A 15,084-nucleotide genomic window follows, 5' to 3' on the forward strand; every position below is an offset into this window, starting at 1 on the left:
TATAAAGCAAAGGTTTTTATTAAATAAATTACCAATATTATATGTGTAAAGATAATGATGTTATAGGCAAATGGCAAACAACAGTTGCAAATGTAAAAATGTATAACTTACGGGTCTAGGTTTCCTTGTTTTTAAACTGTCAGAACAGGCTGATGCTGTCCAGTCCTTTTCCTCTCCAGCGTTAGTGGCTGCTGGATCGGTAGGTTTGATTTCACTCATATTTGGCCTGGGATGGAAAAGTTCTAGGTCTGGTAGTTCTGTAACTCTGATTCCAAATGTAGATGACAGGCAAGTTTATATCAATGTTTGGATGGACGAGTCTATGGCAACGGAAATGGTGCTGCATTATTCTATTGTATGGTGCGGGTGTAATTAGATAACTAGATCCAGGGGAATAGGACGATACGAGCGCCGACGCCCTGATCACACCAATAGTGTTTGAGCTAGTATATAGCAAAAACTCAACATTCACCTGCTGCTACCATTTCTGTCAAGCCGTCAACACATACAGTTTGACGTATATGTTTAATAAATCCAAAGTATGCACCACACAGAACGCACTGCAACTGCCTCTGCGAGGCAACAGCAGTGTTCCATTCAATGAATGTACCTCTCTACCAAACACTGTTGGTGTGATCAAGGCGTTATGTCAGAGATCGCTCGTAAATCGTCTTGATTTGAACGCTTGTTATGGGCATTTTTACACACGTTCATTACACCTGTTCAGTGTGCATTTACAGGTGATTATAAAGTTTGAGCGCCTGTGTAGTAACGGGTACATTTCATGCGTCTGAAAGTACCACATTGTAGCCCTTCCCACCTCAATTTCTGTGAGTTTGACTTTCGGCCTGTTGCGATGAATCACTTAATCAGGGAGGGATGAGATGTTTCTAAATATGGATCAAATTGTTAAAATTAGTCAAGGCATTGTTGAGAAATGGAGGAAGAAATTATAACAACTTTTTCCACATAGTATTACAACTACAAAGTTGAAGCTGGTTAGCTAGCTTATTTTTATTGAAATAGCATGGCTAGTTAGCTAGCTAGCAATAGTCCTCTGTCTAGCCTGTAACTAAAGGTTGTTACGTTGTGGGAATTGGAGGAGGAAGGGAGAATTAATGAGAAATCAGAACTTAGACAATGTCAGGGAATAAGTAGGTAAATGTACAGCCTATCAATGACAAAAGAAACAATGCAGAGGTAGCCTTAAGATAACATTAGATATTTGCATGTTATGTGCTGGACAGACGGCTAGCCAGCTTCTGATTTCAAATTCTGATTTCTCATTCATTCTCCCTTCCCCCTCCAATGTATTCCATATTGCCCACTTCCCTGCCAGACAGTAGCAACAAACTATTAGAAACGGTGCTAATTTCATTCATCAACATTTAAAAAAGGGTAGTAGACATTTCCACGATCATAGTCTAGCTCAAAACTAATGAGACTGTTTCAGCATATGTAAAAAGTAACAGTAGAAAACATACATTATTTCAGCAAACGTAAAATAATAAGTGAGTTTTGACTGAATAGATATTTAATGAACGTTTCAAAACAATACATTATACTATAGACCTGCTAAATTACTCATCCAGCATAAAAAAACAGAATAAACAAAAATAATTCTGTATTTATTTCAGATGTAACAATTGTTCATGAAGCAAACATTGTGTGTTTGGTAGAAAGAAGCTGTCTGTTTTCCTCCCCTTCCTTCATCCATGGTGCTCGTTCAACATAGCATTTGGAGATTCCTGTGAACATCAACAGTCATAAACATGTCATTCTGAACAGCAACATCTTCCTAACAAGAATTTAGACCAGTTGACAATTCAACAGAATTCAGTCTTGTTCATGTTGATGATCTGTACAACATTAGACAGATAGCAAGCCATGGTATATCAGACCGTATACCCTGGGTATGAGTCAATATTGCTTGTTGACTGTTGTAATTACATTGGTAATCAGTTTTTAATAGCAATAAGGCACCTTGGGGGTTTATATACCACGGCTAAAGGCTGTACCCAGGCGCTCCGCGTTGCGTCGTGCATAAGAACAGCCCTAAGCCGTGGTATATTGTCCATATACCACAAACCCCAGAGGTACCTTATTGCTAAAATATAACACAGATACATGTGCATGTGAGGTTTCAAATAATAATGTTACTAATACTAGCTTGCTCTCTCCCTGCTTTTCCTAAACATGTTTATCTGATATGGCTAGTTTTTAATTGTTCTTTCTTGCTCATCCAAAGCAGGCTTTTCTCCTCGCTAGTCTTCAGATGCTTGACTACATTATCATCATGTTGTGGCTGTAACATGAACATTGCATTAGAACAAATAGATACACTCTTAGAAACAAGGGTTCCAAAGGGGTTCTTCAGCTGTCCCCATATTATAACCCGTTTTGGTTCCAGGTAGAAGCCTTTTGGGTTTCATGTAGAACCCTCTGTGGAAAGGGTTCTACATGGAACCCAAAATAGTTATACCTGGAACCAACAAGGGTTCTACCTGGAATCAACAAGGGTTCTTCAAAAAGTTATCCTATGGGGACAGCTGAATAACTTAAAAAATTCTAGATGGCACCTTTTTTTCTAAGAGTGTAGCTTTATCAGAGACATTTTCATGAAAAGCAGCTCATTTAGCAAGCCAATAAAATGTATATCTGATATAATTAGCTAGTAATTCTTGTTCAATAGGCTTTCCTCCTCCTCACTGGTCTGCAGATGCGTGAATACTTTACACATCCTGGAACTAACAACTTTATTAGATAGACATTTTCAGGAAAAGCAGCTCATTTAGCAAGCTAATAAAATACCTATTGCATTGGTTCAACCTTGAAATATAGCTAATCGAGATAGAGATCTTATCTTTTTATCTCTGTAGCAGTTTGCTCTCACCTTGTCTGGGCACTGCAACAGCCAGATCTTATTCCCCATTCTCCTTTGTCTAGATTCTGCAAAGAGCCAGCCTGTTCTCCTAAAACATGAGCTAATAGCTAAGTTAGCCAAATTAAGCAAATAAATCTCAACTTGCCAACTAACGTAAACTCACCCCATTCCGTACAAATGTGCACAACCGCAACATTCAAACGAGGCTACAAAGAAAACAAATGGGACTGTAGCGACTGTGTTCACTTCAAAATCGGGGGTGTGAACTAGGTTTCTATTCAAGCGTTGATCGACATGGTAATGGCTCTATAGTATTGGAGAAAAGTTGAAAAAACGGACCCTCCGTTACATGTTGACGTGTCATGTCGTAACGTACAGCACGCATAAAGCAACTATTTCTGTCTTACAATCTCTCTCCACCAGGTGTAGCACTTCTCTCATCTTTTAAAAACAAGAAATGGACAGTGACGGGGGTAAGGGGGATACCTAGTTATTTTTTTCGTCATCATTGCATGCGATCATCATTCTCAAAGCCGCTGTTTACTTCTTAGATCACTTTAGCACCGCCCTAAAAACCCGATTCAAATTCGACACAAACCTTCAAATAGGTATGTAATGACACATTATATAAACTCTTTATAGTGTTTTATTTACATTTGAGGCGATAAGGTGATAAGTTGGACAGATCGAGTGAAAAAAAGTCATTTTCCCACACGACATCTCTCCTTCTCACTATCACGCATTAGTTTTGCTTCCCCACCCGCCATTTTTAAAAAGACCCGACGGGGCTCATTGCCTGCTTGAATTATGTAGAAACGGGCATCGTTTAGGTCATGTAATTGATTCTGTTGGAAAGGGGAGAAATTATGCTTTACAATGGTATTGACATTACAGTTGATCTGGAACTATTATGTTTTTGGGGAGCTAAAATAAGGGTAATTGTACGGACCTAGGCGATGTACGAGTTTACATGAGTTTACGTTAGCAAAGCCAACCAATTACACAACACATATACACAAAGTAAACTATTATTTTATGAAGTAATGTTAGTCTCAACCAAATGACAAGTACAAATAACTATTGCTCTGTCCCACAACGTAACAACCTTTAGTTACAGGCTAGATAGAATACTTTTGCTAGCTAGCTAACTAGCCATGCTATTTCAATAAAAATAAGCTAGCTAGCCAGATTCAACTTTGTAGTTGTAATGCTATGTGGAAAAATATGTTATAATTTCTTCCTCCATTTCTCAACAATGCCTTGACTAATTTTAACAATTTGATCCATATTTAGAAACATCTCATCCCTCCCTGATTAAGTGATTCATCGCAACAGGCCGAAAGTCAAACTCACAGAAATTGAGGTGGGAAGGGCTACAATGTGGTACTTTCAGATGCATGAAATGCACCCGTTACTACACAGGCGTTCAGAACGTGTGCAGTGGCACAATTTCATGTGTCTGAAAGTACAATATTCAAACGTTATAATCACATGTAAACACCTGTAAACTGAACAGGTGTAATGAATGTGTGTTTCATAACAAGCGTTCAAATCAAGACGATTTGAAACTCTTGGCCTTCCATAGTGGGCAGAGCTAGGCATGTTGGACTGGGACACGTTTTAATATGTTAAAACGCTCTCATTTTACAGTGGGTTTGCAACAGTTCTTTGTAGCCTAGTTATGCTAATATATTTCAGTTAATTTTGTCTTTAATTTAATAACTAAAATATCTTTAAGCAGTGAATGGGCTATCAACCAGATTACTTTTTCTCCGTATTCCCCAAGGTGTCTACAGCATTGTGACGTAATTCTACGCATTTATGTTGAAGAATACCCGTAAGCGGCTACATTGAGCAACTGGTCACTTGATGGCTCCCAGAGTGATTCTCGGTAAAATACAGAGGTAGTGTCACGGTCGTCCTCCTCTTCATCTGAAGAGGAGAGGCGAAAAGGATCTGAGGACCAATACGTGGCAGGGTAAGTGTCCATGGTCAATCTTTAATAAAGAAAGTAGTGAACACTGAAAACTATACAAAACCAGCAAACAAAATAACAACCGTGAAGCTAATCATATGGACTGTGCTGAAACAAGCCATCAACATAGACAATCACCCACAAACAAACAGTGCAACCCAGGCTACCTAAGTATGATTCTCAATCAGAGACAATTAATGACACCTGCTTCTGATTGAGAACCATACTAGGCCGAAAACATAGAAATGCCCCAAAACATAGAAAAACAAACATAGACTGCCCACCCAACTCACACCCTGACCATACTAAATAAATACAAAAGAACGGAAATAAAGGTCAGAACGTGACAGGTAGCCATTATTCCAATCGGTCCTACTGAAAAACCGATTGTCCCTGTGAAGTCCCAGACAGTTCCAAACCTTTACAAAAGGGTTGCTCAAATAAACTTTTCAGAGGGGTTCCTCAATGAAACCTTTTTCAACTGGAAAGGGTGTGCAGGTGTGGCAACCCAAAAGGTTCTTCCAGGCACCTTTAACTTCTAAGTGTAGAGCAGTTTAAATAGGGGAAGAACAAGAATAATCTGCCAACGTGTCATTCATGCATTCATGTATAGGCAAACGCAGCATTCCATTGGAAATGAATCTACTTCTGGTGTACCAAAATGCCTAAACACTGTGGGTGTGATGAGCTGTTATTTCAGAGAGCGCTCTGTAAACCACTTCCCAGTGGGCAGAGCTAGGCATGTTGGACTGGGACACGTTTTAATATGATAAAAGGCTCTCATTTTACAGTGGGTTTGCAACAGTTCTGTGTAGCCAAGTTATGCTAATATATTTCAGACCAGTGTACTGCAGTTAATTTTGTCTTTGATTTAATAACTCAAATATCTTTAAGTAGTAAACAATGAGTCCCAGACAGTTCGCAATAGAACATATCAGAGTGGCCATTGTTTACTAGCCTAACTACAGTGCATTCGGAAAGTATTCCTCGACTTCCTCGACATTTTGTTACGTTACAGTCCTATTCTAAAATGTATGAAATATTTTTTTTCTCATCAATCTTCACACAATACCCCATTATGACAAAGCCAAAACAGTTTTTTGAATTTTGTGCAAATGTATTACAAACAAAAAACAGAAACACCTTATTTACGTAAGTATTCAGACCCTTTGCTATGAGACTCAAAATTGAGGTCAGGTGCATCCACTGTAGGGATGGTGCCAGGTTTCCTCCTGACGTGACGCTTGACATTCAGGACAAAATGTTCAATCTTGGTTTCGTCAGACCAGAGAATCTTGTTTCTCATAGTATGAGAGTCCTTTATGTGCCTTTAGGCAAATTCCAAGCAGGCTGTCATGTGACTTTTACTGAGGAGTGGCTTCCATCTGGCCACTCTACAATAAAGGTCTGATTGGTGGTGTGCTGCAGAGTTGGTTGTCTGCAGCACACCACCAATCAGGCCTTTATTGTAGAGTAGGGATGGTGTCAGGTTTCCTCCTGACGTGACGCTTGACATTCAGGACAAAATGTTCAATCTTGGTTTCGTCAGACCAGAGAATCTTGTTTCTCATGGTATGAGAGTCCTTTATGTGCCTTTAGGCAAACTCCAAGCAGGCTGTCATGTGACTTTTATTGAGGAGTGGCTTCCATCTGGCCACTCTACAATAAAGGTCTGATTGGTGGTGTGCTGCAGAGATGGTTGTCCTCCTGGAAGGTTCTCCCATCTCCACAGATGAACTCTGGAACTCTGTCACTAATCATGTTCACTCTATGACAGAACATAGAGGGCTCATTACCTGTTGGGCTCATTACCTGAATTATTAGGATTTTCGTAAACTGCTTATATTGCTCAAATAGAGGCATAATAAACATTTCCAAATTGGGGAAAATATGGGCCTGGCTGAGAATAGAAGATTCTAAAATAACAAAATGACTTATTTTACTCAACTAGAGATTTAAATAAATGGTGTTTATTTCAAAAGATGGGCCTGGCTGACATAAAAAATATATTAAGGGGAAAGGATCCAAAGACACAGTTGCTGATTATCGTTCTGTACATCGCTTTATTTACAATGTTAGCTGCCATGTTTAACACAAATACTGGACATTAAATGCTACCTGAATGGACTCAGAAAAGTAAAATAAGCAGGCTTTCAGTATCACAGCGAGGTCAAAAAGATGTGTGTTAGTCAGATTATCGTGTCCATAGCAACACCATGATATATCAATGACCCAAACCCAGCTCAGTTAATCCCTACCATTGTGTCGCTGAATTGTCATAATGCTTCAGCAAAAGTACATGATCAAATCAAATTGTATTTGTCACATGCTCCGAATACAACAGTAGACCTTACCGTGAAATGCTAACTTACAAGCCCTTAAAACCGACAATGCATTTCAGGAAATAGAGTTAAGAAAATATTTACAAAATAAACTAAAGTAACACAATAAAATAACAACCAGGCTATATACAGGTGGGACTGGTACGGAGTCAATATACGAGGGTACAGGTTAGTTGAGGTAATTTGTACATGTAGGTAGAGGTAAAGTGACTATGCACAGATAATTAACAGCGAGTAACAGCAACAAGTGGTTGCACTTGTGACATGCTAGTAGAAATGAGGTGAAACGGATTTGTTTCCTTGCATTAAAGTCCACTAGGAGAGCCACTTCTGGATGAGCATTTCATTGTACAAATTTAATTTATTTATTATTATTTATTTTTTTATTTTTTTACCCCCTTTTTTAATCTTGTCTCATTGCTGAAACTTTCCAATGGGCTCGGGAGGCGAAGGTCGAGTCATGCGTCCTCCGAAACATGACCCGCCAAACCGCGCTTCTTAACACCTGACGCTTAACCTGGAAGCAAGACACACCAATGTGCTGGAGGAAACACTAATCACCTGACAATGCAGGTCAGCCTGCAGGTGCCCGGCCCGCCACAAGAAGTCGCTAGAGCGCGATGAGCCAAGTAAAGCCCCCTGGCCAAACCCTCCCCTTACCTGGACAACATTGGGCCAATTGTGCGCCTCCCTATGGGACTCCCGATTATGGCCAGTTGTGATACAGCCCGGAATCAAGCCCGGAATCAAGTACTTTAGACCACTGCACCACTCGAGAGACACCAGATGAGCATTTTCTTGTTTGCTTATGACCTTATACAGCTTGTTGAGTGTGGTCTTAGTGCCAGCATCAGTTTGTGGTGGTAAATATATGGCTATGAATAATATAGATGAAAACTCTCTTGGTAGATAGTGTTGTCTACAGCTTATCTTGAGGTACTCTACCTCAGGCGTGCAATACCTCAAAACGTATTTAATATTAGACATCGCGCACCAGCTGTTATTGACAAATAGACATACCAGATGTAACTGCTCTGTCCTGCCGATGCACAGAAAATACAGCCAGCTCTATATTATCTGTATTGTATTGGGGCGGCAGGGTAGCCTAGTGGTTAGAGCGTTGGACTAGTAACCGGAAGGTTGTGAGTTCAAACCCCCGAGCTGACAAGGTACAAATCTGTCGTTCTGCCCCTGAACAGGCAGTTAACCCACTGTTCCCAGGCCGTCATTGAAAATAAGAATTTGTTCTTAACTGACTTGCCTGGTTAAATAAAGGTAAAATAAAAAAATAAAAAAAATAAATTGTCTTTCAGCCACGACTTGGTGAAACATAAGATATTACACTTTTTATTGTCCCATTGGTAGGGTAGTCTCGATTGTAGATCATCCAGTTTATTTTCCAGTGATTGCACGTTGGCCAATAGAACGAATGGTAGAGGTGGTTTAACAACTCGCCAATAAATTCTCACAAGGCACCCCGACCTCGTCCACTTGTATTTCTGTATTTTCTTCAGGGGAATAACAGGGATTTGGGCCTGGTCTCGGAGAAGCAGTATATCCATCGCGTCGCACTCATTAAAGAAAAAAACTTTGTCTAGTTCGAGGTGAGTAATCGCTGTTCTGATGTCCAGAAGCTCTTTTCGTTCATAAGAGACGGAAGCAACAACATTATGTACAAAAAAAGTTACAATGTGAGAAAAAAAATTGCACAGTTGGTTAGAAGCACGTAAAACAGCAGCCATCGCCTCCAACGCCATTATCAGGTTTCCCAGGGGAGTTGGAAATCACCATGTAAGTAACCTAATTTATGCCCCTCTAACTGTGCCGAATGCCTCTGCTGATCCTACTGCTATTGTATGCCGTAATCATGTGCCTATTAACCAGAGTTATACTGTTAGCGCTGAGGCGGTGTGCCCTAGTAGGAAGTCCACTGTGTGCAGCTCACTAACATAAATAACATGAGCATGTCTACTTCTGCTAAACTTCCCAGTAATGCAATGAAAACAAGCAAGCATCCCAGAAAAGTGATACAAATATATCATGTTTACATATTTAGCTTTAGAAACAAGGTTATTGAAATCAATCATTTGCAAGTAACAGATGGCATTCATATTCTGACAATCTCTGAAACTCAGTTATATAACACCTTTGATACAGCGGTAGCAATACATGGTTATAACATCCACAGAAAAGACAGAAATGCCAACGGTGGAGGTGTTGCCAATTATAACCACATTCCTGGAAATCTTAGAGAGGATCTCATGTTGAATGCTGTTGAAGAAATATGGCTACAGGTTCATCTGCCTCACCTAAAGCCCATTCTGGTGGGAAGCTGCCATAGACCACCAAGTGCTAACAGTCAGTATTTGGATAACATCTGTGAAATGCTTGATAATTAATGTGATATCAACATAGTTTTCTGGGTGATTTAAATATTGACTGGCTTTCATCAAGCTGCCCACCCAAGAAAAAGCTTCAAATTGTAACCAGTGCCTGCAACCTGGTTCAGGTTATCAGTCAACCTACCAGAGTAGTTAAAAACAGCACAGGAATGAAATCATCAACATGTATTGATCACATATTTACTAATGCTGCAGAAATTTGCTTTAAAGCAGTATCCAAATCCATCGGATGTAGTGATCACAATATAGTAGCCATTTCTAGGAAAACCAAAGTTCCAAAGACTGAGCCTAATATAGTGTATAAGAAGTCATACAATACATTTTGTAGTGATTCCTACTGTATGTTGTTGATGTAAATAATATTTGTTGGTCTGTGGTGGGAAATGAGGCGTAACCAGATGCTGTACTTGACACATTTATGAAATTCCTTATTCCAGTTACTAATAAGCATGCATAAATTAAGAAAATGACCTTAAAAACTGTTAAATCCCTGTGGATTGATGAGGAATTTAAAACATTTATGTTTGAGAGTGATGAGGCAAAAGGATTTGCAAATAAGTCTGGCTGCACATCCGATTGGCAAACATACTGCAAATTGAGAAATCATATGACCAAACTGAATATAAAGAAGAAGAAACTATACATTGAAAAGAAGATGAATGATAGTAAAAAGCTTTGGAGCACCTTAAATTAAATTTGGGGCAAACTCAGCTCCATCATTCATTGAATCAGGTGGCACATTCATCACAAAACCCACTGACATTGCCAATTACTTTAATGATTTTTTCATTGGCAAGATTAGCAAAGTAAGGCATGATGTCAGCAACAAATGCTGACACTACACATCCAAGTATATCTGACCAAATTATGAAAGACAAGCATTGTAAGTTTTAATTCCATAAAGTATGTGTGGAAGAGGTGAAAAAGTATTGCTGTCTATCAACAATAGCAAGCCACCGAGGTCTGACAAATTGGATGGAAAATGACGGACTATATTGCCACTTCTATTTGCCATATCTTCAAGCATTCGAGAATGTGTGTGCACTCAGGTCTGGGGTCTAGAGGGAAACATAAGTAATTCCGCTACCTTAGAATAGTAAAGCCCCTTTCACTGGCATTAGCCGACCAATCAGCCTGTCATCAACCCTTAGGGTGTTCTTAATTTAAGCCTCTCAAACATAATCAAGGTAGAATCAGGAATTCCCCAGGGCAGCTGTCTAGCCCCCTTACTTTTTTCCATCTTTTCTTGAGAAAAAAATAAAATAAAATGAATGCCTTGTATTTTGGTCAAATCTTTCACTAAACCTCAACTAAATCTTGTAGTGAATGGAAATTGTAAGTATCTAAGATGGAGAGCAAGTATCTAAGATGGAGAGAAGTCTGTCCATAATAAAGCACTGCTCTGCCTTCTTTACACCACTATTGAAAAGGCAGGTCCTTTTCAATAGAGAGAGAGAGATGAGAGAGATGGACTTCAACACTTCTTGTATTTGTTATGATTGACATGTTTAATACACAGAGATGTCTGTTTGAACTACTGGCACATAGCTCGGACATCTATGCATAGCCCACATGCCGCCAGAGGTCTCTTCACAGACCCAAAGGCCAGAACAGACTATGGGAGGCGCACAGTACTACATAGAGCCATAAGTACATGGAACTCTATTCCACATCAAGTAACTGATGCAAGCAGTAGAATTAGATAAAAAAAAAACAGATACAAATACACCTTATGGAACAGCGGGGACTGTGAAGGGACACAAACACAGGCACAGACATGCATACACACACACGCGATAACAAATGCTCTATACACATATGTACAAATGGATTTTGTGTTGTAGATATGTGGTAGTAGAGGTCTGAGGGCACAGACTTAACGTGTTGTGAAATATGTTGTGATTGTATTGTTTTTAAAAATGGTGTAACTGCCTTAATTTTGCTGGACCCCAGGAAGAGTAGATGCTGCCTTTGTAGGATCTAATGGGGATCCATAATAAATACAAATACAAAGATATTGACCTTATTAAGTCACAGGCAAAATTCAAATATATGAGCATTTTTGCTCAATTGTGAATTGAGTTTGAAAAACAATAGTGTGTGAACGTAAATATTGAAGTTTGCCTTTGCAACAGAAATAGCTGTGTTGATCAAACAAGATAGTTTAGTTTGCTGAGACCCACAATTTAGAATACTGTGTTGGTTTTAAAATACATCTGGCTTTCGGCATGTATTTTACTTTATTTGAGTTAATTTACTTCTCAGGAACCAGTATACAATTAAAACATATACTGGTTTTCACAGGCTGAAATATGATGCATTAAACCAGATATAGCAACAAAAAAGTAAATGGATCTGTTTTGTGGTCTGTGGTTACTCAGGAGAACCCACTGTCTGGTCTAGCCTGGACAAATCAAGTTTGTACTGTATGTGCTAACATTCCAATCCTTGCCCCTTTTTGTCAAAACAATCATGTTGCTCCATTGTTTGGCAATGACACATGAGTACATGGAGTGGAATTTGGCCTTAAAACAGATTCTGGATGTCTGGTCCGTTGATTGGATTTTGACTGAAACAGGAAAGGAGTCAAAAGGGACTCTAAGTACAACAATTAACAAACTTGTCTCAACCAAAGTAAAAAATATATAGCAGTCATCTGTCAATAATGAAATCATTTCCATAGTTGAGAAAATTACTATATTATTATAAGGACACAAGGCGAGACCCAGATGCAAACACAGGAGGCAGATGGTTAGAGTACAAGATGTTTATTCACAATCCAAAAGGGGTAGGCAAGAGAATCGTTGTGGACAGTCAAAAAAAAAATAACATGCTGGTTGACTTGAACGTACAAGATGAACTGGCACACTGTGTTGAAGTAACAATGTTTATTGTAACAACCGGGGCAGGGAAACTACAGGTCATGGCAGGCAGGGGTCGATAATCCAGAGTAGTGGGGCCAAGGTATAGGACGACAGGCAGGCCCAGGTCAGGTCAGGCAGAGGTCGGTAATCCAGAGTAGGGACAAAGGCACAGGACAACAGGCAGGCTCAGTCTGGACAGGCAAGGCTCGACACCAGGAGGACGAGAAAACAAGAGAAGTGCTGGTTGACTTGAACAAACAAGACAAACTGGCAACAGGCAGACAGAAAACACAGGTATAAATACACTGGGGATAATGGGGAAGATGGGCGACACCTGGAGGGGGTGGAGACAAGCACAAGGACAGGTAAAACAGATCAGGGCGTGACAAGAAATGAGGAAACAGAAGAGAAAATGAAATACGTGATGACATTGTAAGCAGGGAGATACAGCAAATGGATTATACCCAACCTGATCTGACAAAAAGACATACCAACTGCAATACAATTCCTTGTTTGCTTAACTGAATCAGAAATGTATGTTAGCAGAACATTCCTGTCCCAAAGTAGGGTAAACTAGAAAATCAGCGTACTAAGGAAATGTAAAGCCACTGTAAAATCCACTGAACAATATGCACAAGTGTGTACAGAGCTATATTTAGTACACTAGTTTGTAAAGAAATAGCATATATTTTTTTATGTTTTATTGTATGTGCTCTGTAGTGAACATAAGGAATAGGTCAATAGAACATATGAACCATTTTACATTACAGTGAAAGGGTACAGTGTAGAAAACATAGACACATCCTGATGTACAGTGAAAGGGTACAGTGTAGAAAACATTGACACATCCTGATGTACAGTAAAGAGGACAGTGTAGAAAACATAGACACATCCTGATGTACAGTAAAAGGGTACAGTATAGAAAACATAGCTGACACATCCTGATGTACAGTAAAAGGGTACAGTATAGAAAACATAGTTGACACATCCTGATGTACAGTAAAAGGGTACAGTATAGAAAACATAGTTGACACATCCTGATGTACAGTAAAGAGGACAGTATAGAAAACATAGCTGACACATCCTGATGTACAGTAAAAGGGTACAGTATAGAAAACATAGTTGACACATCCTGATGTACTGTAAAGATGACAGTATAGAAAACATAGCTGACACATCCTGATGTACAGTAAAAGGGTACAGTATACAAAACATAGTTGACACATCCTGATGTACAGTGAAAGGGTACAGTGTAGAAAACATTGACACATCCTGATGTACAGTAAAGAGGACAGTATAGAAAACATAGCTGACATCCTGATGTACAGTAAAAGGGTACAGTGTAGAAAACATAGTTGACACATCCTGATGTACAGTAAAGAGGACATTACAGTATAAACAAGCTCTTATTTTGCTCTAATTGTATTGAATCAAATATTACACTGCTCTGAAAACTCACCATACTATTTCTGAGATATTTGACTTGCTAGAAGCAGAATAGAATATCAAACTCACAAATAATATAATGACACAACGACACACACTTAGGCCAGGATTTAATCTGATTGTACATTTGGAAAATGCGCCATTAGTCGACATATGTCGTGTTTACTGTGAATATGGTCTCCACGAACGTGGGCACATTGCCTTTAGAACCTGCATTGCTGACAAAGCACGATCAAATTGAATTCCGGCCTTACCTTTCTTCTTACCATAAACTGTTCTAATTAAGTTGGCAGCCATTTTTTAAAAACAGAAAGATAAAGTTATCCAGGTCACACATGTGATATCATTGAAAAGCCCAGAATGTCTCTCAAAGGGAAAACAGGAACTAACACAGTGGCATGTATGTCCTCAGAGATTAAGATCAAAAACAACTGTCTATTAGAGTGAACAAAGTGTAAATGCTGGTCCTTAGGAAGCTATAAATAGACATGTCATTATCATATCAGTTTCCTGTTGGCATTATGCAGCCATATCACTGTGTGTGTGTGTCACTACTATGTAACACAGTCTAAAGGCGTGCCACATGCTAGCCCCCTGGGAGCAGGATACAGTCAAGTGTTGTTGACATCCCCAATGGATCCCCATCCTGACACATACGACACACATATAACCAACAGATACACTATTCATGTGTGATCATCTCCTAACATTCAGACTCTAGGGGAATCCACACATTATATTCAGTGCCCTGAAAAAGTATTTCCCCCTTTCTGATTTTCTCTATTTTTACAAATCTTTTACACATCTTCAACCAAAACCTAAAATGAGATAAAAGGAGCAAATAATAAAAAATGTGATACTGATTTTATTTTTTTTATAAACAGTTATACAACACCCAATGTCCCCGTGTGATAAAGTGATTACCCCCTTACAATCAATAACTGCTTGTGCCACATTTTGCTGCAATGACCACAACCAAACATTTCCTGTAGTTGTTCAGCCTCTCACATCACTGTGGAGGAATGTTGGCCCACTCTTCCATGCAGAACTGCTTTAACTCAGCGATATTTGTGGGTTTCTGAGGATGAACTTCTTGTTTCAGGTCCTGCCACAACATCTCAATCGGGTTTGTATCAATGTGTGGATAATACATAAAAACATGAATCAACCA

At 39.2% G+C, this 15,084-nt stretch overlaps 1 protein-coding gene across 1 annotated transcript in view; it reads right to left on the reverse strand.

Moving 5' to 3' along the window:
- LOC110522547 (cytosolic 5'-nucleotidase 1A) overlaps positions 1-252 on the reverse strand; it is a 52,779-nt gene extending 52,527 nt beyond the window's left edge. Inside the window, exon 1 of the mRNA XM_036976154.1 lies at positions 112-252. Within this exon, the coding sequence (XP_036832049.1) occupies positions 112-219 (108 nt within the window). The 5' untranslated portion in view covers positions 220-252. The remainder of the gene's footprint in view (positions 1-111) is intronic.
- Positions 253-15,084: the final 14,832 nt, after the last annotated feature.

The sequence above is a fragment of the Oncorhynchus mykiss genome, chromosome 4, assembly GCF_013265735.2.
Source record: "Oncorhynchus mykiss isolate Arlee chromosome 4, USDA_OmykA_1.1, whole genome shotgun sequence".
NCBI classification, from domain to species: domain Eukaryota; kingdom Metazoa; phylum Chordata; class Actinopteri; order Salmoniformes; family Salmonidae; genus Oncorhynchus; species Oncorhynchus mykiss.